Genomic DNA, 25342 nt, shown 5'->3' on the forward strand with positions numbered 1-25342 from the left:
AGCTAATTCTAAACTGTTCTTTGCTGTATGCCCATGTAACAGCCAATAGCTACCAGGTAAGTCGGGTGGTGGTTGAAGACTGGGCAAGGTAGCTCTACTACCAACACTAGTACCAAGAGTTATATACTAGGTACCTATAGGTTGAACTACGTGATGTAAATATAGGTAGGTTTAAAGGGTTCAATCCCTCCAATAAACAATCCTTTGCTCAATGACTCTTCAACGGCTTCTAGAGCCACTTAAACATCTAATGGAGTACCTTGTGTTAATTTGTTCAGGGTACATTTTCGCAACTCCTCTCAAATCTATCGCAGGAGCTTCCTCGGTTCCACCCGGCCGACCGAGGCCCGTACATCCCTAACCAATGACGCAACCGCATCTCCAGCTTCCACTCACCCCACAGCATCCCAAACTCATCTTTTCCTTTCCCTTCTTTCCCCTTACCGATTCCCCCCCTATCGCATATCCTCCTTGTCCCTCACCTCACTTTTCGTCCCTTCTGCCCTAGCACAATGGCGAAACTCACAACCCCCTCCGAAAATCTCTCGCTCCCCGGCGCAAAGCTCGCCATAGCCGCAGCCGAAGCCAAAGCGGCAGAAATCGGGGTCCCGATGAACATAGCCGTAGTCGACGCATCCACCCATCTCCTCCATTTCAGCCGCATGCCAGGCGCGAAGATCACCAGCATCTCCATTGCGATAGATAAGGCTTTCACCGCAGCGGGCCATCGGCAGGGTACGCATTTGTACAAGGAGGCTGTTTGGCCGGGAGGAGCGGCTTATGGGTATGTTTTTTCTTGTTGCTTGATTCCGAATCTGATGAAGGGGCAATGAGCGGGGGCCAGGGGAGACCAAGGAGGAAGAGAAGAGAGAGGGAGGGAGGGGATGAGATGGCACTGGTGATTCTCACGTGACTTCTGGCTGACACCTGGTCCAGATTAGGAAACACGAACGGAGGGCGATTCACGACATTTGGGGGCGGATTACCGATTTTGAATGCGAAGGGAGAGGTGGTTGGCGGGATTGGAGCGAGCACAGGGACGCCGGTGCAGGATCAGCAGGTTGTGCAGGCGGGTGTGGATGCGTTGAACAAGGCTTTCAAGGGGGAGGGGAGTCTGAAGGCCAAGCTTTAGATGTCGTGATTCTTATTTCACTGTACGAAAAGTCTTCGCTGAAATCGTGGCAGACAAGTGCTCGCTCGAAGGGTTCTCTCCAACGCAGAAATCCAATTTGCCTTCTTGCTATGCTTCTCCCTTACTCCCCATACGAGTTGAAGTACAACACAGGTGGCGCCTGTCCCATTCTTTCAACATCTCATCTACCAGATCATTGAGCGACCATTAGACCACTCATGAGGTCTTTCACAACCACACCCAGTATCCAGGATCGCGCCGGCCAAAGCTGGCAACAATCCCAAACGGGCACAGGACGGCTTGCATAGGTCTATCCAATGGTTCCATGACCCAGCATTTAGTCAGGTTTATCTTTCCCAAGTCTCTCCAGATCTGTCCTTCGACGAAAGGAAACGTGTCCTGGAGACCTAAGGTGTTTCCCTTGAAACGCAGGGGGGGATGAGTGAGTTGTTGAGTCAGAATCTTGAATTCTTGGCCAACATTGTTGATTAGTATTTACGGGATTAGTTGAGATTCAAGTCTAACCTTGTTGAAATCTGGTCTCCTTTGTCTTGACGAAACAAGTCATTGTAGAATTGCATTCGTGCTCCATCATCGTCCAGGTTAAGTTGATGGGGGTTGGAAGATGCCACGAGGCAAAACCGGATCGCCAATGCGCCTCCAGTATCGCTTCGTTAAGAGTCATGAGTAGCGTTGGATCCTGAGCCGCCATCTAAGAGAACAGATGCTCAAACAACGGGTCATTGTTGGTATACCGATGGTCATCACTACTGTTCGGGCTCTGGCAACTATTGAAGCACCGGGACATGGGGATACCTCTTTGAGTCCCTGCGATGCGAGTCTTACTGGTAGGCCTCAGGGGAATCAAGACAAAGTGAGGCTAACCAAATTCCAGAGAAGCTGACAATCTTATCTATGGCATGTTTCTTTCCGACGAGACAGTCATAGGTAGGTAGGCAAGAGACAACCCTTATGTTATATTCAAGCATGGCCTGCACGGATTTGAAGACGGAGCCCAAAGGCCGTGAGATGTATGACCAGATCAAGATCGGCAAGATATGATCATGTTCCTCTGGATCTGCAAGAGAGGGCCTTGTTTCCAAGATACCTTGGTTTCAGTGGCCCTGGAACAGCAAGTAAAGCCCGAAAGAACGGAACTCTTCTCCCTGGGGCACCACACGCAGCGTTCCAAGGTTGTCATGCGCGGCACGTGATGGAGGGGTACATCATCGCGTCACTGGAACACCTTACCTACCTAGGCTTAGTATCGTGGAGGCCGTAACCGAGCAGGTGATTGGGCTACTCCCAAAGAGGGTTAGTGCATCGCTACCCAGCAAGATAAGGCAAAGAACCCCACCTCCACACTCTTGATTTCTTAAAACAACCCCTCTTGACTACCTTTTTGGCCCCACCTACAAAAGATGACATCTGTACCATCAGCAACACCAACCGAAACCTCACCACACCAACACCAACACCAATCTCCTCACAAAGTTACTCCTACTAAAATGGCGATGCGCACCACTCGAAGAAGCTCGCCCTCAAAACGCCTAAACCTATCGTCAAATGTCGCAGAAATCGCCTACCCCGAAAAGCCGTTCTGGTGCAGACTCCTCAAACCAAGCTGAGAACACGAAGCCAGTGACCGGAGATGAGATTGTCGATTGGGAATGGGCCGTGGATGGCAAGGAACCATACTTGTACACATCACTATCTCTTAATTAACTTGTATATAGGCTGTCTCACTGGATACACTCCCGAGGGGAAGCCATGGCCGAGGCAAATGACCGTAGAGGAGCTTTGCCAATGGGCATTTGGTACGAAAGGTAAGAAACCATACTTGCACATATTACTATCTCTTAATTAACTTGTAAATAGAATTACCTAAGGGATTCGATGACGGGACGGAATGGATACGCCGTTACGAGATGGGAGAAGATGAAGAGGAAGATGCCGAAGAGGAAAAGGATGATGATTTCGACTGGGTTAAATTCACCGAGGAGTCCCGAGCGCGAAGAGCAAAGGAGGCCGAAAGCTCAGAACCAAAGAAAGTTTGAATTAGAACACTAGGAGGGTGAGTTGACCTATAATTGTTGTTTATTCCTTGGCCTGATTTTTAATCAATGCTTTCTCTAGGCGCTATCTGACTGTTGTCCCTAATCCGTTCTCCTACATAAGGTGCTCTCTTACTCTTTTAGAGTTCGCAGATTTAGATCCTTTGAACCTTCAGCCACCGGCGATATGGATCCTGCGCCTAAAACAAGCCTGCCAACGGTGAGTGACGCCTACCATAAGGTATGGACGGGGCTCGTGGTGACGGCGAGGGGGTGACGGCGAGGACTCTTGATGTCTTCACCTTCCGTGATTCTTCGTCGTCGCTTTCTTCTTGTAGCACCTTGCGTTTCCTTCGTGCTTCTACGCCAATTGGGCTCGCCCTTGCCCTTCCTTAGGGCTAACGCGCATTCTTTAACACGCCCCGCCGCGCGCCCCAAGCCTTCTTCCGAAACCATCCTACCACGCGTCGATTCTACCTCGCCACGTCACAATGACCTCCCTACTAAAGAAGGATGTTGCTTTGGCGCGTCCCATGTTCGACCCGCTCCCTGGTTCAGTTCATATCAAGGCCCTCGTTAAGCGTACAGCGTTGAAAAAGCACCGCCTGTCCGACCACGTTCTTGGTTGCATCTACCTTGGTTTGTACCTAGGTGTGTTCAAGAAGGTAGAGGCAGATATCTTTGAAACGTGTTTCGTCAGGGATGTTAAACTCGGAAAAATTCATGTTCACTTCGGAGAGGCCTTTACTGATCCGGATGGGAACGTGATGGCTGTAAACGGGAAGCTGTTCTGTGGCGACGTCACTAACTTCGCGGTGTCTACGTACACGTTTGACACCACCAACCAGCATCCCGGGTTCCATGACTGGGTCAGTGATGCCCTTTACGCTGGCTCTACCATTCATGACGAAGACGCCGCCCCTCTCATCCATGCCGCTCTCATCCTGTATCACCTTGTCCAGCAGGCTCTTCATCCGAGCGTCTAGGGTATGGCTAACAACTTCTTACAGCAACATGACAATGTTGAAAGAAATTATGGCCGTCAACGGCTGTGGCATTGGAGAACTCCTTGAGCGAACCTTGGTAGATACACCAGGGAGAAAGCTACGCCAATTAGGGATAAAGCTTATCCCAAATGATCCTACAGTAATGGAGAAGACCTACCAGAGTAGGGGAGGATCGTGTACCGCGTTTACGTTAAGAGTCATTATCGAGGCTGGGCGATCCTTTGACGAGTTTACAATTGGAAGCAACAAGTTGCATCGGGTAGCATGGGATAATGACTATCTTATTTGTTCTTCCAAGAAGATGATGATGGTTACAGAACCATCAAACTTTCGAGATGGAGGATTCATGGATCCTACACTTAGAAATGTAAGAAAGCTTTAAACATGAAATCATAAAAATTATTACTAACTTATTCTTTTAGTGCTCATTTTTTAAGCCAGTTGGAAACTGGTTTAACGCAATGCAAGAATGTTATACTCAACTCCTAGAAAAGGACTCATCCCTTATCTATTTTAGGTACCTATGCTTTAGTTAATGATTTTAGCAATGTTTAATCACTAATTTGTATCGTGTATAACAGAGAGGCAGCAGAGAGGCAGCTGGAACTGTCCTAGGGTTCTCGGGGATGTTAAAATAGGACCTGAAAACTCGGACCTGTTTCTTTTACGTTACAAGGAGCTCGGGTTTCAAGGCGGTTTATCATACCGGCCAAGAAACCACACGGGAGAATAAGGTGAAGTTGATCGAGTTGGTTGAATCTTGTAGTAAGGAATACCTTGAGGCTGTACTAGAGCATGGCAAAACTCGGGCCGACCAAGTCGACGAGAAGGATTTAGAAGTCCACCGCCAACTCCTCGTAGAGGCACCAAAGTTTTGGGGACCTCCTAAACTAGAAGATATAGAGTCATGAGATAGATAGATTGTAAATTGTAAAAAAGGACAGCGTACATTTGCTTATCCAAAAGTCTACCACTGATCGATAAGAAAGGCAATAGTCAAAACGCCGAAGCTGACTAAAGTCCTGACCACGGAGGAGCTGCTTTATGGCCCCTTAAACCTACCATTTTGCATAGCCAGTAATACCAGTATAGAGCAGATCACTCTGCCACAAATCAGACCGACACTAAATACGTCCTCCTAGAGGGACTTCTCTTGCGCAATCGCAGCCACAGGTTTTGCGGATTTTAGAGGTGTTAAACAGGAGAATCGGACTCGATTTAAAGCAAGGACTTGATTAAAGAGTGAAGGTAAGGGTCTAGAGGCTCTATATATACATAAAGAGTATGCGGTAATAGGTATGTAGTAATCGGTATAACGGGTATGCGGAAATAGCAAAATCTGACTTGTGATAGTCCAGTTTCCAACAGGAGGAGTAAAAGGGAGGATGAACGCGGCTGCGGCGACGCTACCAAATGGTAAATTTATATAGAAGCTGGCATTGGAAATCAGTAAAGCCATCTGACAATCTCAGGCGTGGTTCTACTTACCACTATTACTATCTAACCTTCTAGGCTAATGCCCCTCTAGTAATAAGTGTTGGAAACTGGATTACTACAAGTCAGATTTTGCTATTACTACATAAGTATAACAGAACTAATTTACTACCTCTTTATGTATATATAAAGCCTCTAGACCCTTACCTTTACTCTTTAATCAAGTTCTTTACAATCAAGCCTGTTTTCCTTGTTTAACAATAAGTAGTCTAACGACTAAGGCTAGCGTAAAGGTACACTTATAACTATTTTCTTAAATCTAGTAATTACTTAATAACGCCCTTTTCTAGCTTATAAAAGTACTATATTTGTCTAATTCTACCTTTTAAGTTATTATATTACTTACTTAACGCCTTTTTATATTACTCTAGCTATTATAGTAGCTTCTACTTCTTAACGCCTAATCTTTATTCTTAATAATAATTATTATTATTATTATTATTCTTACTACTTATACCTAATGTATACAGAACCTTTATACTATATAAATTACGTAGTAAAACTATACTAGAGCTAAGTAAAAACCTATGTACTACTACTTATACTTATACTATTATAGCGCTACTATTAGGTGTATTTCTATAGAGTAAAAGAGGTAAGAGTTAATAGACAGTTGTAGTATATTTAAAGGTATATTACTACTTTAACTATAGACTAATCTCTAAACTCCCTTCTTTTTACCTCTCTCTTCTCTATTCTTATACTTCTTAACGCCTACTATTACTTTAGTCGTAGTACGTAGTTACCTTATACTTGATTTCTAAGCTATTATAGTCTTACGTATTAGCGTACCTAATATAGTATCTTTTCTTTTTAGCTTTTATCCTTAAAAGCTTATAAGTAGCTATTAGATTATAAGAAGGCCGCGTTAGGCCTAGATATAGCCTTTAAATGCCCTTTCTCTAAAATAAAAGAATAAATTAGTAAATAAATATATAACTATATAACTAGTAGTATTAAGAAAAGAAGAGTAGTAACGACTTTATAGTATAGTAAAGGCGCGTAGCCTAACTATAAAATTTCTATTATATATTATACTTTTAGATCTCTACCTTATACCTCTTATATTTACTTTTAGCTAAGATACTTTATAGTAAAGTACTAGTAAGTTACTAGGTAGTTATAAGATCCTTAATACGTAGTACTAACTATATTACTTAGGCGTACTAGTATTCTTTACTCTTTAGCTACTTTTAGAAATCCTTTATTACCCTTTACTAGAAGGTTAATAGTATACTAATAGTAAGTAGTTATAGAGATTAAACTATATTACTTATAATCGTATTTTTTAAGTAAATATAAAAAAACACTTTCTTTATCTTTCTTTTACTTAGTCCTTTCTTTATAGTACTAAAGGGTATATAAAGACTTGTTTTTACTAGTTTGTTATCTTCTTTTCTTTTTTTTACCTTACATAAATATAACGCTACTATACCTTCCTTTCTTTACAACTCTTCTAATAAACTTCTAATAAACCTTAATTAAACTACTAATAATAATATAATACTAATAAAGTACTTAGTAGCTTATAAGTAATACTTAAACTAAATAGCTTTATAAGACTTATAAGGTACCTTACTAAAGTATAAGGATAACGACTATAAGTATTTCTTCCTAGTAAAGAGTAATAGCCTAATAGTATAGTAGCTATATTAGTAAAGTACGTATACTATAAGAATCTAAAGAAAGAGTATATTTTTATAAGTATAACTCTTTTTAAGGTAACGCTCTTATATTATAGCTTTGTTAACGTTACTAGGTTGTTTTAACTCTTTAAGCTAAAAGAATAGAACTTTAAAAGGTAATTATAAAAAAGGATAAGGTAAGGTAGTCTATTGTTTATAGTAAAGTTAAAGCTAATATAAATAGGCTATAATTTAGGCTACCTAAACTTTAGTAAAGAAGAGCCTTTAACATTTAAAGTCTTAGACTATAATATTAGTAAAAAAGAGGCTTTATAGTAATAAAGTAGATAAAGAAAAGCGTATAAAGTAAAAGTTAGGTTATCTAGTAAAAATTACCTATTAGTTAGAGCTTTATAATAAGTTTGTTATAACTATAAACATAAAGGTAGACTATTATAATTAGCTTATAAAAGAGGTAATATAAGTATAGTAAGACTATATTACTATCTTTAAAAAGTACGTGTCTTATTTTAAGAAAGTTATAAGTATCCTTTACTCTAATACTAAGTTACTACTAACTTAAAGGTAGTACGTGTATAATTTATAAAGATCTAAAAGAAGTAAAAAAGTAAAGGATAATATAAAAGATAATAATAGTAAAGAAAATAATAGTAAAAAGGATAGTAATAAGGACAAATAATAGACAAATAAAGGTTAAAGCGTCTTTAATAAGTAAGATTATACTTTAGATTTTTTTCTTTTTTCTTTTTCTAAGATATATAATAATAAAGTTAGTAGAGCTTTAAAGAGTATTTACTAGTAAAAGAGTAGTTTAGTGTTTTTTTTTTTTAAGATACTTAGGTTTTTAAGTTTTTATATAATAAATATAAAAGTCGTACTTACGTTACTATAACTATACTAGTAACATTATACTTTTCTAACGATTATCTTAATGTATTTGTTTGTATTTATATAAAAGTAGGCTATTATTAAGGTTTTATTATAGTTCTTATAAGTTTTCTAAATTATTATACTCTTTTTATTTTATAAGATAAAGTCTATTTCTTTATAAGCCTTTATAGTTAAGAATAGCTTTTACTTTAAATGTTTCTTTATCTAAGACTAAGATATCTATTAGGCTTATAAGGGCTTTACCTTCTTATGCCTTATAAGGTTCTAGGCTTATAATTAAAAAGGTAAGATATAGCTATACTAATAAAGAAAGGCGTAGTCTATAAGTAAGTCTATAGTCTCTAATAACGTCTTTAATTTAGTAAGGGCTAATATACTTATTTATAAATTTCTTAGAAAGTTAACGTTACCTTAAGTGTTTTATTAATAAGAGTACCTAGTCTCTCTTTTTAAATAAAATCTTTTTCTAGTTCTAGTTATACTATTTCTTATACTATTTTTAAGAATACTAAAAGAATATAATTCGTAGCGCTATTAAAGTAGTAATAGCGGCTAATATAGTAATTAGAGGCGCTAAGGTAGTAGTAACCTGCCGGCTACCTAGTAGCGACACTATCCTTACGTTTAAGAAGGCTATACTAAAGAACGTAATCTAAGATTAAGGCTAGGTATAGAGAGCGTTTAGGCTTACGGCCTAGCTCTATAAGAGTAAGTTTATAGTAATTATAAAAGGCCTACTAGTAGAACAGATTATATAAGTAAAGCTAAGAGCGTTACTAGTAAAGATCTAAGCCTATATACTACATGTTATAAAGGTTAAAGTTAAACCTGTTAAGGCCTTTATAGTAAAGTTTATAATAGTAGTACTATACCTTTAGAGTACTAACGTAGTGACGTGCCTATATAAACAAGGGTTAATCTAGTAAGCCTAGATCTTTAACTACAAGCTATATTCAGCTAACTTACAAATCTAAAGATACTTTTAATACTACTAGTTTAGCTATATTAGGCGGTTCTATAAGAACTAGGCCTAGTATAGCTACTATATAAGAGCGGTATACCCTTAGGGTAAAGAGGAGTACCCTTAACTTAATAGTAGAAAGAGATACGTTAACTATAGTAGACTATATATAGCGTAAGACTACTAGTGTCTTAAGGCCCTTAAAGTAAAGGAGTAAATACATGCCGTATATTAATAAAGGCCTAGATAGTTTAAGGTATCTAAGAGTAGCTTTACTAGCCAGGTACTTAGCGTTACGCTAGCGTCCTTATAGAATAGTAATAATAGCTACTAGATTATAGTACATAAGAGACTATAGACAGACAATAGTAAGAAGCCTATAGTAAAGACTCTAGTAAGGTAAGAGCGCCCCTTTATTAAGGCACTAGACACTATAATAATCTAGAGCTACGACATTATAGAGATATTAAGCTAAGGGGCTAACTAAGGGTCTAGCGACCCTTTTATAACGTAAGAATCGTAGATCTTAGACTCTTAGTAATAAAATTAATAATAGTATACTAGAATACTATAAAAAAGAACGGCCTTACCTTAATAGTACTTTATAATAACTATAAAGTTAACGTTATAATAATCTAAAAGCTATAGTATAATACTTAGATAAAGACAGTCTACTACCTAGTATAAGCGAAATACTAGTAGGTCTATAAAGGTAAAGGTAGAGTAGCTATCTACGTTTATAAGTAGTACCTACCTTTTACTTAAGTAGTAAAGACAGGCGTTAACTAGTATTACGTTACTTTATAAGGTATTACTATCTAGTTAATATATTTACTAATTCCTAACTCCTTAGGCTAGGCTAGCCCTTTCTAGCGGCTTACTAAAGAGGACTTAAAAGGGCTATAGATCGTTATAAGTAACATAAACCTTTATTACCTGCTCTAAGATAGAGCTAGTAAGACTACCCCTAAATTAGAGACCCTTTTTTGTCTAGCCTATAAGTAGTAGCTCTTACTACGTATACCTTAAGGAGAGCTAATATAGTAGTAACATAATAAACAAGACTTAACGATTAACTATACGTAAGTTATAGTAACGCTCTAGTATACTTATTAAGGTAACCTAGGGTATAAGGGATCTAACTACTATACCTAGTTAATTAAGGTTATTACCTAAGTAAGGGATCGCTAAGAGAGAGCTATAGAGGTACTAAGATAGAGCTAGACCTTAATAGACTAGGAACTAGTAATGATTAAGGCTAAGAGGCTCTACCTGTTAAGGACTTAAAGGGGTAGGATTAGGAATACGCGGGCCCTGTATACCTATAGGCACGCTAGGGCTATTTAGGGTTCTCGGGTAGTACACATATATCTTAGGGAGTAAGGGGTAAAGAAGAAAGGCAAGAATTAGTTTAGATTCGAATTAAAGTATACTATAACTTGCTAGCTACTCGACTGTAATTCTCTACTATATTACTTATAATACTAATCTCTAACATTCTAATTCTTCTTCTTATTAAGGAGGTAGCTCGTTATAGTTATAGTACTTAGTTGTTTAGAAAGAGACACCTAAGGGACTCTTATAAAAGGAGCTACTAGTAAAGGAAACCTTAGTAAAAGAACTCTTGTCACGATATAGGTAAGCTATATAGTAGTTAGGTAAGAGTAGGATTAGGGAGTAAGAGACGCTAGTAACGAGTTAGTAACGCTTAGTTAAGTCGAAAGGCTATAAGTGTAACTTATAGAAGCCTAGAAACGTAACAAGGAACTTAAGTAACTAAATAAAGAGAGGGACAAAGAGAAGTGTAAGGCCTAGGAAAGGTCGCTTTAATAGCTTATTAAGAAAGAGCGTATAAGGAGCTAGCGTCTCTTCTTACGCCTCTACGTGCCTAAAGACAAGGCTAGAGACACGATCTAGAAATAAGACAGTATCTATAATAAGGCTATAAAGTCTATAAGAAGATACCTAGTAATACCCTTAGGACTACTAGCATTTGTAACGATAACGGTTAAGCGACGACAGGCCTTAGCCCTAAAGCCTTTTGTAGGTAAGAACATCTTAGAATATAACGATTTTATATATACTTATAAGATAGAGTTTTGTATAAGCCCTAACATCTATATAATAAAAGAGAGCAAAATTATGTACGCTATACTATACCTAGAGAGGACCCCTTAATCTGTATAGATGTATAAAGAGTAAGAGTAAGGAGAGGATGTAAGGAGATAGTACGGTTTTAAGAAGGTTATACTATCTTACTTAGGCGGCCTAGAAACAGTAAAGTTAAAGGCGCTTAGCTAGCGTAAGAAGGCAGTACTTTACTTAGGACAATCTATCTAGTCGTTTGTCTAATACCTAGAGCTCCTTAAGGAACAACTCTCTCTTAAATCTAAAGAGACTAGGATAAATGTTCTTTTCGCTAAGCTAACGTAAGAGCTTTAAGTTAAGGTTACTAAGTACGAGCTTTTACAGACCTATAAAGAACTTATTATAGTAGTAACTTAGATCTAGAGAAGTATAGTAGGTTAGGATTCTAATAACGACAAGTATATAAAAGGGCGCTAGTAAGGATATAGTAAACACACGGGTTATTAAAGGAGTTAGTCCTTATCTAAGGAGCGCTAGTAAGGACGTAGTAAGTACCTAGTACGTTAATAGAGCTACTTTACGTCTAGAGAACATTTAGGGAAAAGAGGAGGCTTACAAGACTCGCGTTCTTAATACCTTAGTACAGGCGTTAATAATACGCTACTACAATCTAGCTTAAACCTAGGCCTATACCTAGAATACTATAAGTATAAGGGAAAGGGGTATTATATAAGGGATTACAGGTCTACGTCTACGCTAGGGATACGCCTAGAGGTTGTCTACTACGTCTATAGAGAAAAGGGCTATATAGCCCTAGCCTACCCTAAGAAGGCTAATAGGCGTACTAACTTAAGGAAAGAAAGGGCCTAAAGATAGTCGCCTTAATTAACTTAGGCCTTTCTAACAAAAGGAGGCGGTTAGATTATAAAGGGTAGCTAAGGATACGCCTTCTTATCACTATTAAGGTATAGGACAGCTAAGGAAGGGTAAAGAAAGTACAGGGTCTAGTTAATAGTAGGGCAGAGGCTAATGTAGTCTCTTAATCCCTTATAGTTAAGTATAGGTAGTACAACAGAAACACTACCTTTCTACGTTCGCGGCTCTAGACAGTTAATAGTAACTTAATTTTTGTCTTTAGGGAGTATTAGGTCTTAGTAAACGCTACTAACTTAAAGAGTAAAACCTAAGAAGACACACATAAGTTCTTAGCTATAAACCTAGAAGTATACTTAATAGTACTTAGATACTTATAGCTCTATAAGGTAAACCCTAGGATTAATTTTGTTACTAAGACATAAGAGTATCGCTAAGGACATAAAGGCGTAGAGATTATAGAACCTAAGGAATTCGTACAGGTCTTAGAAGAAGAAGAAGATACACTACTATTTAGGGCGTTCCTTAAGAGAGGTTATAGTAGCCCTCTTATAGTAGCTATACTTAGTAACGACGTGTCGATAGCGTTACGTATACCCGCTAAGTACAAGGATTTTGTACGCGTGTTTAGTAATAAGAAGGTAAAAAGGCTTCTAGATAAAAACAGGGCTTAGTACGTAATTAAGCTAGAACCCGGTACTAAGCTATCGTAAGGACTACTTTACCTACTAGTAGAGAAAGAAATAGAGGTATTATAAGAATATCTAAAGGACAAGTTAGAAAAGGGCTAGATTAGAAGGTCTTATAGTCTAGTAGGCGTACTTATTATGTTTGTACTAAAGAAGGATAGGGGCCTATACCTTTATGTCGACTACTAAGTACTAAACAAGATTACTATTAAGAATTAGACGCCTTTACTACTAATTAGCAAGACGCTAGATTAGCTTAGAAGAGCCGTAGTCTTTACAAAGCTTAACCTAAAAGATACTTACTACTATATTTATATTCGGCCTAACGACAAGTAAAAGATAGCGTTTTATACGCGATATAGCTATTTTAAGTATTACGTTATGCCTTTTAGATTATGTAACGCGCTAGCTACGTTCTAGTAGTATATTAACGAGGCGCTAGCAGGCCTAGTAGACGTTACTTACGTAATCTACCTAGACGACATCTTAATCTTTTTAGAGAAGGTAGAAGACTATACGATACATGTACACTAAGTACTTAAATAGTTATAATAGTATAACCTCTACGTTAACCTTAAGAAATACGATTTTAATACTTAGTCTATAGAGTTCTTAGGTTTTGTTGTTTTAACTAAGAGAGTATTAATAGAGTTAAGCTAGGTCTTTATAATTAGAGAGTAACTAGTACTGTATACTTTCTAGGATATTTAGGTGTTTTTAGGTTTTACGAACTTTTACTACTAGTTTATTAAAGGCTACTTATAGCTAATAGTACTACTTACCGACCTCTTAAAGGGTATAAATTAGGACAAGAAGGTAGGGCCTCTAGTGTTTAGAAAAGAAGCGTAATACGTATTTAATAAGCTAAAGGAGGTATTTATAACTACTCTAATACTTACCTACTTTACGCTAAGGTTACCTATACTCGTTAAGACTAATGTATCCTAGTTTACTATAGCTAGGGTTTTGTTATAACTTGTTAGCTAAAGGGACATAAAGTAGTAGTACCTTGTCGCCTTTTACTTAAAGAAGCTAAACCTAGTATAATAGGTCTACTTAACCTATAACTAAGAGATACTAGTAATTATTACGGTATTTAAGTACTAGAGACACTACCTTAGCTATACCTCTATACTAGTAACAGTTAAGACAGACTATAATAACCTAAAACAGTTTATAGAAAAAGAGAAGCTAAATAAGAGACAGGTACATTAGGTCTAGAAGCTAGCTAAGTTTGATTTTAGTATTAAGTACTAGCCGGGTAAGAGTAACCCTACTAACAGCTTGTTAAGGTACCTAGACTATAAGTCTAGTACTAACGAGATTAGGTAGGACTTACTCTTAGCCTTAAGAGAGAAGCTAAGAGGCGTACTCTTAATAAGAGTCGCTAGTACTATAACAGAAGGGCAACAGATCCTAGCTATAAGGGCAGGATCTCTAGAACTCTTAGAGGGTAAGGACCCTTAAGTAAGACAAGATGTCTTAAGCTAACCTAAGCGTTAGTAGTTATAGACTAGGCAAGACGCTATAAGGCCGTTAGGTACACGCGACGTAGCTAAGACCTAGCTTAACCTTGTCGCTAAGACTAGTGACTATAGATACCTTGTCTTACAAGAGTCTACTAGGTTAGTAGCAGGCCTTAAAACAGTATATAACGTACTATTAGAATTAATAACCGACTTAATCTAGAATACCTAATAAGAGAACGCTTTTATTTAAGAGAAAGGATAAGAATCAATACTAACACGTAAGGTACGCGCCGGTACTATAAGGGGGTAACAAGGCCTTAGTAATAGTAAGACTACCTTAAGGGGGCGACAAGGCCTTAGTAGTAGTAAGACTACTATAAGGAGCCCGTAAGGCCCTAGTAATAAGATAGAAGAAAGGCGATAAAGCCCGGACGCCTAAATTTAGGGTAATGTTATAAGAGATAACGTAAGTAAGGAACTTAAGGATAAGAAAGATAACTACTTAAGGTAGTACGTTAACTCGACAGGTCTACTTTAGTATAACGGCTAGGTCTATGTCCTAAAAAGTAAAGCCTTAAGGAGTAAGATCCTTACAATTAACTATAACGACCTAATAGTAAGACACTTTAGTACTACTAAGACACTAGAGCTTTTCTAGTACAAATACTTCTAGTAGGGTATGTGCCGCGATGTTAAGAAATAGGTTAAGACTTATGTAGTCTACTAGAGGACTAAACCTAAGAGGTACCGGCTATATAGTAGGTTAGTACTACTAGAACGGCCGATAAGGCCCTAGGTATAGATTTTAATAGATTTTATTATAGGCCTGTCCTTAAGTAAGTTTAATAGAAAGGTGTTTAACTTATGTCTTGTAGTTATTAACAGGTATATAAAGGTAGCGCGCTACATCTTATACTACAAGACAATTACGGCCTTATAGCTAGTAGAACTCTTTATGTACTATATAGTTAAGGATTTTAGGACTCTAGAGAGGATCGTATTAGATAAGGGCCCTTAGTTTATAAGTAAGTTTTAGGCCTCTTTGTGTTTTACCTAAAGGTAAGGCGCCGGCTTAGTACTACCTTTTACTTATAGAGTAACGGTTAGACTAAGGTATAGAACTAGACAATTAAACACTACCTTTAGGTCTACGTAACGTACAGGTAAGACAACTAGACATTAAAACTTGTCTTAGCTAAATTTATATATAATAATAGCGTATACTCCTTAATAAGGGTAACCTTGTTCTACGTACTATATAGGTTTTTACTAGAGATCTAGGTTAATGTTAAGGACGACATTATAGAGGGAGAGGTAGTAGTAGTATATAAGAGGGCAAAACAGATTAAGGAAGAAAGGATAGCGCTAGATAAATACTAGCGTAACGCCGTTAAAGCGTAAAAGAGGTTTTATAATAAGAAACATAAACCTATGTCCTTTTAGGTAGGTAATAAGGTAATACTCTTAACTAAATACCTTTAAGTTACTAGGCCTAATAAGAAGCTATTAGATCACTACCTTAGCCCTTTTAAAGTCACTTGTATTACGTTAAACAGGTTAGCCTACAAGCTTAAGTTACCCTTAGTATTTAAAATCTACCTTGTGTTCTATATGTCCTTACTAGAGCCGTACTACTATAGAGCCGGCGTAACGCTAGAGCTACCTAGCCTAGACGTTATAAAAGAGTAGAAAGAGTTTAAGGTAGAATTAATCCTAGTATATAGAAAACAAGCTATAAGAAGGTAATACTTAGTAAGATAGAAGGGGTATACCTTTATAGACGACATGTAAGAGCTAGTAAGAAACCTTAAAAACGCTATAGACGCGGTCCGGGAGTATAAGAAGGTAGTACTAATTAAAGACTAAGGTAGTGTCGTAAAAGGAAAACACTAGAGAAGGCGCGGGTTATAGTAAGTAGTTAGGTTAGGAATAGTTGTTAATTTAAAAAAGGAAAAAAAGGAAAAGGTAAAAACAAGTCTTAGTTATACGCTAGTAACATATACGCGCAACCTAAGCCCTACGACTGTATAGCCTAAGACTACTAGACTAGACTACTACTTATTATTACTATTGTTATCCTTATTATCCTCTACATTATTATTATCGTTATTGTCGTCGTTACTATTATAAGGATCTGTCTTAGTAATAGGCAGGAGGTTAGACTAACTAGGGTTAGTAAGTACTAGTAAAGTAAAGGGGATACTTACGTTATGTTAATAGGTGTCTATAATAACATTAATTAAGCGGTAGAGACCTTATAGTACGTTAACTACGATTAGGACAGCTTTAGTAGTAGTACGCGAGGGCTATAAGAGGCCTTAGAGACGGGCTTAGTAAAAATAGCTCTTAATTTACCGGGTAAAAGAGCGCTAGCAAGGCCCTAACTTTGCCTTAAGGGTCGCGGAGCGGGCGGAGACAAGATTAGCCGTAATAGTAGCTTTAGCGCGATTAGATAAGAAGAGCAACTTGTTAAGCTTAGCTACAAACTCTTATAGGATCTTGTAATAAGCTTTACGCTTAGTAGTACATTAGTTACACTTAGTCCGACCTGCCTAGGTAATATAGGCAAGCCTAGGCTTAGCCGCTTGTGTTTTCGCGTAGCGGACGTAGTACGCGCGGGAGAGGCGCAGGGGCGTACCTTACGAGTGTAAGGGCAGGTAGGGTTAGCTATAGTAGAGTAGTATCGTGTAAGGTAAGGGAGAGGGTTAAAAAGAGAATAAGGAGAGGCGTAAGGCGCGAGGTAATAGCTTTAGAAGGAAGGCTTAGGGAGGAGGGTAGCGCTAGAGAGGCGCGAGAGGTAAGGCGGCTTGATTTAGAAAGAGAGGAAAAGAAAGGTAGAAAGGGGAAAGTTTGTCTCTTTATATACTCTTTCTTAGTAGCGTGTTATAAGACACTTACTAACGACACGATATAAACATTTAGTAAGGCTCTATAAACAATTCTTTATATTAAACAAATTCTTACGTAGATAGGGTACTATAAGTAAGGAGTAGCTAGAGCCTTTATTATATAGCTTGTTAGGAACGCGCTAGCGCGAATCCGACGTAACAGGCGCGCTACTACTAGTACAGATAAAGACAGAGGGTAGATAAAGAGAGGAGATATCCTTTCTTTCTTATATTTATACTATATTGTTTTAAGGTTTTAGGGTAGGAATAGTCTATATATAAGGTAAGAGCTATAAGGAGAGGTATAAGGCTTACCTAGTGTAGCCCTTGCCTATCCCGGGCACGCGTTACAAAAGGGAGCTTAGCTATATCTAGTACAGGTTCTACGTAACTCTAGGGAGGCGCTATATCTAGTATAGCTTACACGACTCTAGGATAGAGCCGTAAGAAAGAGAGGTAATGTTAGGGACTTAAAGGGGTAGGATTAGGAATGCGCGGGCCCTACGTACCTATAGGTATGCTAGGGCTACTTAGGGTTCTCGGGTAGTATACATATATCTTAGGGAGTAAGGGGTAAGAAAGAGAGGTAAGAATTAGTTTAGATTCGAATTAAAGTATACTACGACTCGCTAGCTACTTAACTGTAATTCTCTACTATATTACTTGTAATACTAATCTCTAACACTACCTCTCTTTAGAGCTACTAGACATACTCTATAAGGTCGATAAGGTAGTTAACTTACTTACTTCTTAGCTTATACGTATTATAGACATATCTACCTTAAGAAAGAAAGTTAACTAAGGGCGTACTAAGCCCTAGTAGAATAGTAAGGTCCTTAAGGCCGTCTAGTAAGTATAGGTAGCGTACTATTAATACGCTACTGCCCTAACTAAGCTCTACTAGCGCGGCCTCTAGTAGGCTAGTACTTATTAACTTTATATAATCTAAGATACAAAAACTAAGAGCTAGTGTAACGCCTTTACTACTACCTTAAAGGACTAACAGAAACTCTAGAGTCTTAAGAGGTAGGCTAGGCTCTATAGCTATATGTCCTTAGAACTAGCCTTACTCTTACTCTTATAAGGCGCTAATAAAGAGGCACTAGCTATAAGCTACTATAATAAAGTAATAGTATTAGGCTAGTAGTTCTTTTTAGAATTAATAGCTAATCTTAGTAACGTTATTCTAGACCTCTAAGACAAGTAGTACTAATAGTTTACTATTAACGACACTATAATAAAGGTAGATATTACTAACGTTCTCTAAAAGACAGGTACCTAAAAGGCGCCAGGTCTTAACCTACTACTTACTAGCTTTCTTAAGGTATATAGGCGCCCCTTAGCTAAGCTCCTTATACTAATAGCGACTATAAGCCTTTAGCTAGAGTACTTCCTTACGTAATTTAAAGTAGCAAAAGTAGTAGTACTATATAAGCCTAGAAAGACCCTTAAGTAGTAACAAACCGCTAAGGCCTATAGGCCGATATTACTCTTAAACGTAATAAGTAAAGTAATTAAGTTAGTAATTAGTTAGTACTTTACTAATACTATCAAGTCGTAAGGGCTCTTTCTAAAAATGTAGATAAGAAACTAGCTATAGCGCTTAATAGACCTTATAGTTAAAATAGTAGTTAATACTATATATATAGTATAGAGCTATAAGGCTATAGTATCTCTTCTCTAACTTAATATTAAAGGCGCCTTTAATATAGTAAACTATATACGCCTTCTCTATACTCTCTAGTACCTAGGGTTCCTTATATAGGCTATATAGTAAGTATATAGCTTCTTTACTAATTAGACAGCTAGTCTCTTCTTTAATAAAGAGGCGGCGCTACCTTAAGAAGTTACTATAAGGGTACTATAAGGTTTACTCTTCTCTCTTATCCTCTTTCTCCTTTATACTACTAGCTTATATACGCTACTATAAGGTTATATAGGCCTTATTATAGTAGGGTTTACTAACGACCTTAACTTCTTAGCTTTTAGTAGAGATACGATAAAGACACACTAGTACCTTAAAAGGGCGTAGTAGATATATAGCTAGTAGTTATATATAAGAAAGATAGAGTTTACCTTAGAAAAGAGTAAGCTCTTTTACTTTACTTATACTTACGCTATACTAACAATACTTGTCTACCTTAACGGCTAGGTTATACTCTTAGTCTAAGAGGCACGCTTTTTAAGGGTTTAGATAGATTAGAAGCTTAGATAAAAGGGCTACTTTAACGCTATTAAACAAAAGTTTATTACCTAGTAGTTTACGCTTATAAGGCTTACTGTGTCTACGTAAGGATATAGCCTACTACGCGTAAGAGAGATCTATATAAAAGTAATCTAGAGTACTATAGTATATAGCGTAAGGGTCTAGTACTGCCCCTTTAGGTAGTAAGCTAAGGAGATTATAAAGGACCTTACTATAAAGTAGTTATAGTACCTTTACGTTATTATAAAGGCGTACTAGGTAATACTTGTCTAGTTCCTTAAGTCTAAAATAGCTACGCCCTTACTTAATCTTTACCTTAACAAGTAAGTAGTAGACTTTAAATAACGTCTTAAACGTATAAGTAAGGGTAAACTTATATAGTTTATCTATAATAAGGTAGCGACCTGTCTTTAATAACGCTAAAGACGCTACTATAGCGCTACTATAGTACTACCTTATACGTTACTTAAATATAAGGCAGGCCGAGCCGTGTAGGTAAAGGACTAGTATAAGGACTCTCTTCTAGAAGAGACCTTATAAGAGAACTAGAAGGCACGATAGTCTTAACACGATAGCTTACTAGTATACTACTAAGGCGCTACCCCGGCCGTACTACCTGCTCTCTTAGTAGATACCCTTAAGAAGTACTTACTCTTTTATAAGTACAAGAGCTCTCTTTTAATATAGATCTATACTAGTAAAGTTAGACTCTAGGCTTTCTTTTTTAAGCGTAGAGTACTAGAGGTAGCGACCTCTTAGTACCTTTATAGTAAGGCCCTAGAGATAGCGGCTTACCTAGTCCTTAACTACTAGTAGTTAGATTAATAGCGGCAGGCGTTATAGTAAGCGCTCTACCTAAGAGTACTATAGACGTTCTACGACTTTATAGTAATAACAGAGAGAGGTAAGAGTACGCGTGTACTAATCTGTTAGCTACTATCTACTAGCTAATTCCTATAGTTCTGTCTAGCTAAGCGCTACCTAGTAGAGGAGTTACAAGAGAGGGAGTAGCCCTAGCTAGTAGCTAGCGCCTTACTAGCGCCTTACTAGCGTCCTGTTAGTATAGTTAGTATTACTAGGCTAGAAGGTTAAGTTCTAGTAAGGTAACGATAAGGACCCGGCGCCCTAGCGGCACTATAATAGTGTAAACGTAAGTAGTAGTACGTAGGTTTTTACCTGGCTTTAGTACGGTTTTACTACGTAATTAATGTAGTATAAAGGTTCTGTATGTAGTAGGTATAAGAAGTAAGAATAATAATAATAATAATAATAATTTCTTTCTTTATTATATATAGCCGGACTATTAAAGACAACATAAGGTATACAAATGTCTAGGTCTTTTATAAAACGATTAGGTCTATAGCCTTTAGCTATAAAAATCTAAGTATAACACCTAAGTCCTTAATGTTAGTAATAATAAATCTGCCTTAATGTTACCTTACTATTAAGTAGTTATCTTAGGCCTTAATAAATAGATTATATAATCTAAAGCTTGTTGTTATTTTCTAGAATAGTAAGGACACTATAATGTAATTATTAAGTTACTATAGTACCTCTTGTCCTAAAAGTTATAAGTAGATAAGGTTAACTTTTACTCTTAAGTCTAGTAAGGCCGGTATAGCTACCTAGCTACCCTTAATACGTATCTCTACCTAAATACTTATTAAGGGTCGCCCCTCTTCTTATTGTTTAGGCGTAACGTAGTAAGCTACTAGTGTAGTATTAGCGCCTAAAGTACTAGCCTTATTAGGGCACTAAGCGTAAGTATGCCTAGATTAACTATATATAGAGCATTTATATAGTAGGTACGAATTTACTTAATAACCGGGCTACTAGTATTAGTAGTAGTTGCCTTATACCTTACTCGCTAAAAGGGTTTTTACAACACTAAGAGAGTCTTCTTACGTGTTTAAAGTTTAGCTACTAGATACTCTTTACGTGTTTACTAGTATAGATAAGGTCTTTAGATTATAAGAGAAGCCTCTTTTAGTATAGTATAGTGTTAAAAGAGCTTTATAAGAGCCTTTCTGTTACCTTATCTAAATAAGAGTTTCTCTTTTTAACACTGCCGCCTTAACTGCCTTAAAGGTATGAACTTAGTATAACGTACTAGTAGTGTTGCCTTAAAGAAGATTTATTAGTAGTATAGTAATCTTTAAATAATTCTTAATAAAGCGCTTATAAAACCTAGTAAACCTTAGAAAGATATAAATGTCCTTTATAGTTATAAGAATAGGCTATTCTTAGATTATAAAGATACGCTTAGGTTTAATATAAACTCTTTATAAGTTAATAACGTATCTTAGAAAACTTACTTACTTTATATTAAACTCGTACTTTAAGAGGTTAGTATAGAGGTTGTGTTATTAGAGACGTTTAAGGACGTAGTAAATATACTATATATACTCTTCTTTATTTGTAGAGTAGATAAGGATATTATTAAGATATACGATATAAATATTATTAATAAGATTCTCTAGTACTTTATTAATAAAGGACTAAAAGGTCGCTAGTACGTTTACTAGCCTAAAGGACATAACGTAGTATTTAAAGTAGCTGTATTAGTACTAGAAAGCTGTTTTTTACTTATTACTAGCCTTAATATAAACTTAATAGTACACTTTACGTAAGTTAAGCTTAGTATAGACATAGGCTTATAATAGCCGGTTAAGGATCTCTCTAATTAATAGAATAAGGGCTTAGTTCTTTCTAGTTATACTATTTAACGTCTAGTAGTTAATATAAAGTTATAGCTTTTCTCTTTTCTTTAGAACAAATAGTATTAGAGTACTAGTAAGGCTCTTGCTTAGACAGATCTATTCTTTTACTAAGGCGTCGTCTAATAAAGCCCTAAAAGCCTTCTATAAGCTACGACTAGTCTTTATAAAGGCCTTTTTCTTATGTTACTATAACCTTAAACTACTTATATACGTAAAAACAGATATATCTACTTATACTATTAGTACTGTCTTTTTATAGCTATAAGAAGGCCGCTAGTACTTTATTACGTTTATTTCTAGAAAGCTAAAGAGGCTAAAGCTATACTACAACACCTTTAACGCTAAGTTAATAGCTATTATTAAGGCTTTTAGGTTATAAAGGCCGTACTTAGTATATATATAAAGTTTAGTATTAGTTTTAATAGATTACTTAAACTACTATTATCTCTTTATAAAGCTAAAGTTGTTATAGTAGTAAGCTAGATAGCTAAAAGAACTTTCTGTCTTTAACTTTAAGATTAAATATAAGAAAGGTAGCTAAAACCTTATTAATAGGTTATTATGCTAGCCTAACTTATAAGATCCTAATAAGTAATTAGAGGCGTAATAAGCTCTCTTAGTAACTTTCCTTAATAAATTCTAGGTAAACGTAGTTACTTTAAAAGCTATTAGTCTTACTATAAGGCTTATTTAAAACTAAGCTTCTATTCCTTTTATTCTTTTAATTCCTTTTGTTTTTTTAATTTCTTTTATTCTTTTTAAAGGTCTAGCGACCTCTTTAACGTATACTATCTTAGTAGAATTACTTTAGTATAAGAGGCTAGACTTATACTAGCTAGTAGACTAAGGCGATCGTAAGTCTTAGAGACCTTACGCTTTTATTACTAAAGTATTAAGTCGTAAATTAAATACTCTTATACTAGTAAAGAACTTTACTTAGAGTTAGGCTAGTAAGAGTAATAGTTAAGTAATAGTAATATTAACGTTACTACTATTACTATTAAAAGCCCTTTATAATATATAGTAAAAGGACGCCTTTATTACTAATAAAGAGTAAAAGAAATAGTAAGGTAGCTAAGGTACTACTAGGTCCTTATAGACGTTTAAAGATAATACACTACTATAGTATTATAAACGTATATATATACCTAATAATCTAGGCTTATATAAAGAGTTACTAAAGCTTTTTTATAATGTACTTACTATAAGGTATTAAGGAGTTAGTAAAACAAAGAAAAGGCTTTCTTAATCCTTCTTTTAGCTAAGTCTTAATAAAGACGTCTACTATTACGTTTCTACTTACGCTATCTGTTAAAGAATAAAGGTAAGGACTTATCTACTATATAGTAAGTTAGCCCTACTCCTTATCCCTTCTAAACCTTAGTAAGAGATCTTACTTAACTTTATTATATAGCTACCTTACTCTTATAACGTAATAAGTAAACTATATAATTTAATACTTATTATTATAGACTAATTTATAAAATTTTCCTTATATATTCTAATAACTAATCGTCTTACTAGTAATAGGCTAGCGTCTCTCTTAATATACTACGTCGTACGATAATTTAGAATTCTAGATAGTATTATCTTAGACTAAGGCTCTTTCTTTATAAGTAAATTCTAGAGTAGTTTTTACTAGTACTTAGTAATATTATAGTAACTTAGTACTACTTATTACTTATAAATAGATAGGTAGACAGAATAGTAGAACTAAGCTATTAAGTATTACCTTTAAACTTACTATAGCTTTGTATAAGACGACTAGACAACTAAGCTAGATCTTACTAAATTTATATATAATACCTTATAGTACTCTATAATAAATGTAACACTATTATATGTACTATATAAGTACTAGCTATAAGGTCTTAAGGATATACCCTTAAACTAGTTAAAGCTAGTAGAGGCACTAGTAGCTAATACGTAAGTAGAGTAGCTATAAAGTAGCTATAAAGAAATTATTATATTCTTTTAGTATTCTTAAAAATAGTATAAGAAATAGTATAACTAGAACTAGAAAAAGATTTTATTTAAAAAAAGAGACTAGGTACTCTTATTAATAAAATACTTAAGGTAACGTTAACTTTCTAAGAAATTCGTAAATAAGTACATTAGCCTTTACTAAATTAAAGACGTTATTAAGGACTATAGACTTACTTATAGACTACGCCTTTCTTTATTAGTATAGCTATATCTTACCTTTTTAATTATAAGCCTAGAACCTTATAAAGTATAAAAAGGTAAAGCCTTTATAAGCCTAATAAATATCTTAGTCTTAGATAAAGAAACATTTAAAGTAAAAGCTATTCTTAACTATAAAGGCCTATAAAGAAATAGACTTTATCTTATAAAATAAAAAAGGTATAACGATTTAGAAAACTTATAAGAACTATAATAAAACCTTAATAATAGCCTACTTTTATATAAATATAAATAAATACATTAAGATAATCGTTAGAAAAGTATAATATTACTAGTATAGTTATAGTAATATAAGTACGACTTTTATATTTATTATATAAAAACTTAAAAACCTAAGTATCTTAAAAAAAAAAAACACTAAACTACTCTTTTACTAGTAAATACCTTTTAAAGCTCTACTAACTTTATTATTATATATCTTAAAAAAAGAAAAAGAAAAAAATCTAAAGTATAATCTTACTTATTAAAGACACTTTAACCTTTATTTATCTATTATTTGTCTTTATTACTATCCTTTCTACTATTATTTTCTTTACTATTATTATCCTTTATAGTTGTTGGATTACAAGGTTATAATAGAACGCCGTATTGCCGGATGGACGCGTAACAGGTGAGTGTGACACGTAACAAGTGAAAAGAGGCGCGTAAGAGGTGTAGTATGGCTGTTAGGCTAACGAGTACCGAATCGAATTGAATTGAATTGAATTGACTTGAATTGACGACGAACTTAACGACTTAGAGTGTTTTCTAGAGTCCTTATATACATGATTTAAGTTTTCTAGAATACTCTATACTATTCTATAAGCCTTATAGTCGTAATAGGCTACTAGACTTAATTAGGCATAGTATAGAATATTCTAGTACATGAATTTGTAAGCGAAGACACTAAAATCACCTAATACTCGACTAAAATCACACAATATAATCAAATACAACACTAAAATCACGTAATCGTTGAATTACGCAACTACTAACTAAAGCCACGTAATACGCCACGTAATACGTAATACGCCACGTAA

General features: G+C 35.8%; 2 protein-coding genes across 2 annotated transcripts; both read left to right on the plus strand.

The window, feature by feature from the left end:
• The first annotated feature begins 232 nt into the window (after positions 1-232).
• On the plus strand, positions 233-1183 carry M430DRAFT_43903 (hypothetical protein). The gene is made up of 2 exons (XM_024867654.1): positions 233-784; positions 937-1183. The coding sequence occupies exons 1-2, from the start codon at positions 513-515 to the stop codon at positions 1130-1132; spliced, it is 468 nt and encodes a 155-aa protein (XP_024719085.1). The 5' UTR covers positions 233-512; the 3' UTR covers positions 1133-1183.
• A 2494-nt stretch (positions 1184-3677) lies between these two features.
• On the plus strand, positions 3678-5570 carry M430DRAFT_21004 (hypothetical protein; the record flags this gene model as incomplete). The annotated part of the gene is made up of 3 exons (XM_024864417.1): positions 3678-4132; positions 4197-4560; positions 5547-5570. The coding sequence occupies 3 exons, from the start codon at positions 3678-3680 to the stop codon at positions 5568-5570; spliced, it is 843 nt and encodes a 280-aa protein (XP_024719086.1).
• Positions 5571-25342: the final 19772 nt, after the last annotated feature.

This window comes from Amorphotheca resinae (genome assembly GCF_003019875.1).
Source record: "Amorphotheca resinae ATCC 22711 unplaced genomic scaffold M430scaffold_9, whole genome shotgun sequence".
NCBI lineage: Eukaryota > Fungi > Ascomycota > Leotiomycetes > Helotiales > Amorphothecaceae > Amorphotheca > Amorphotheca resinae.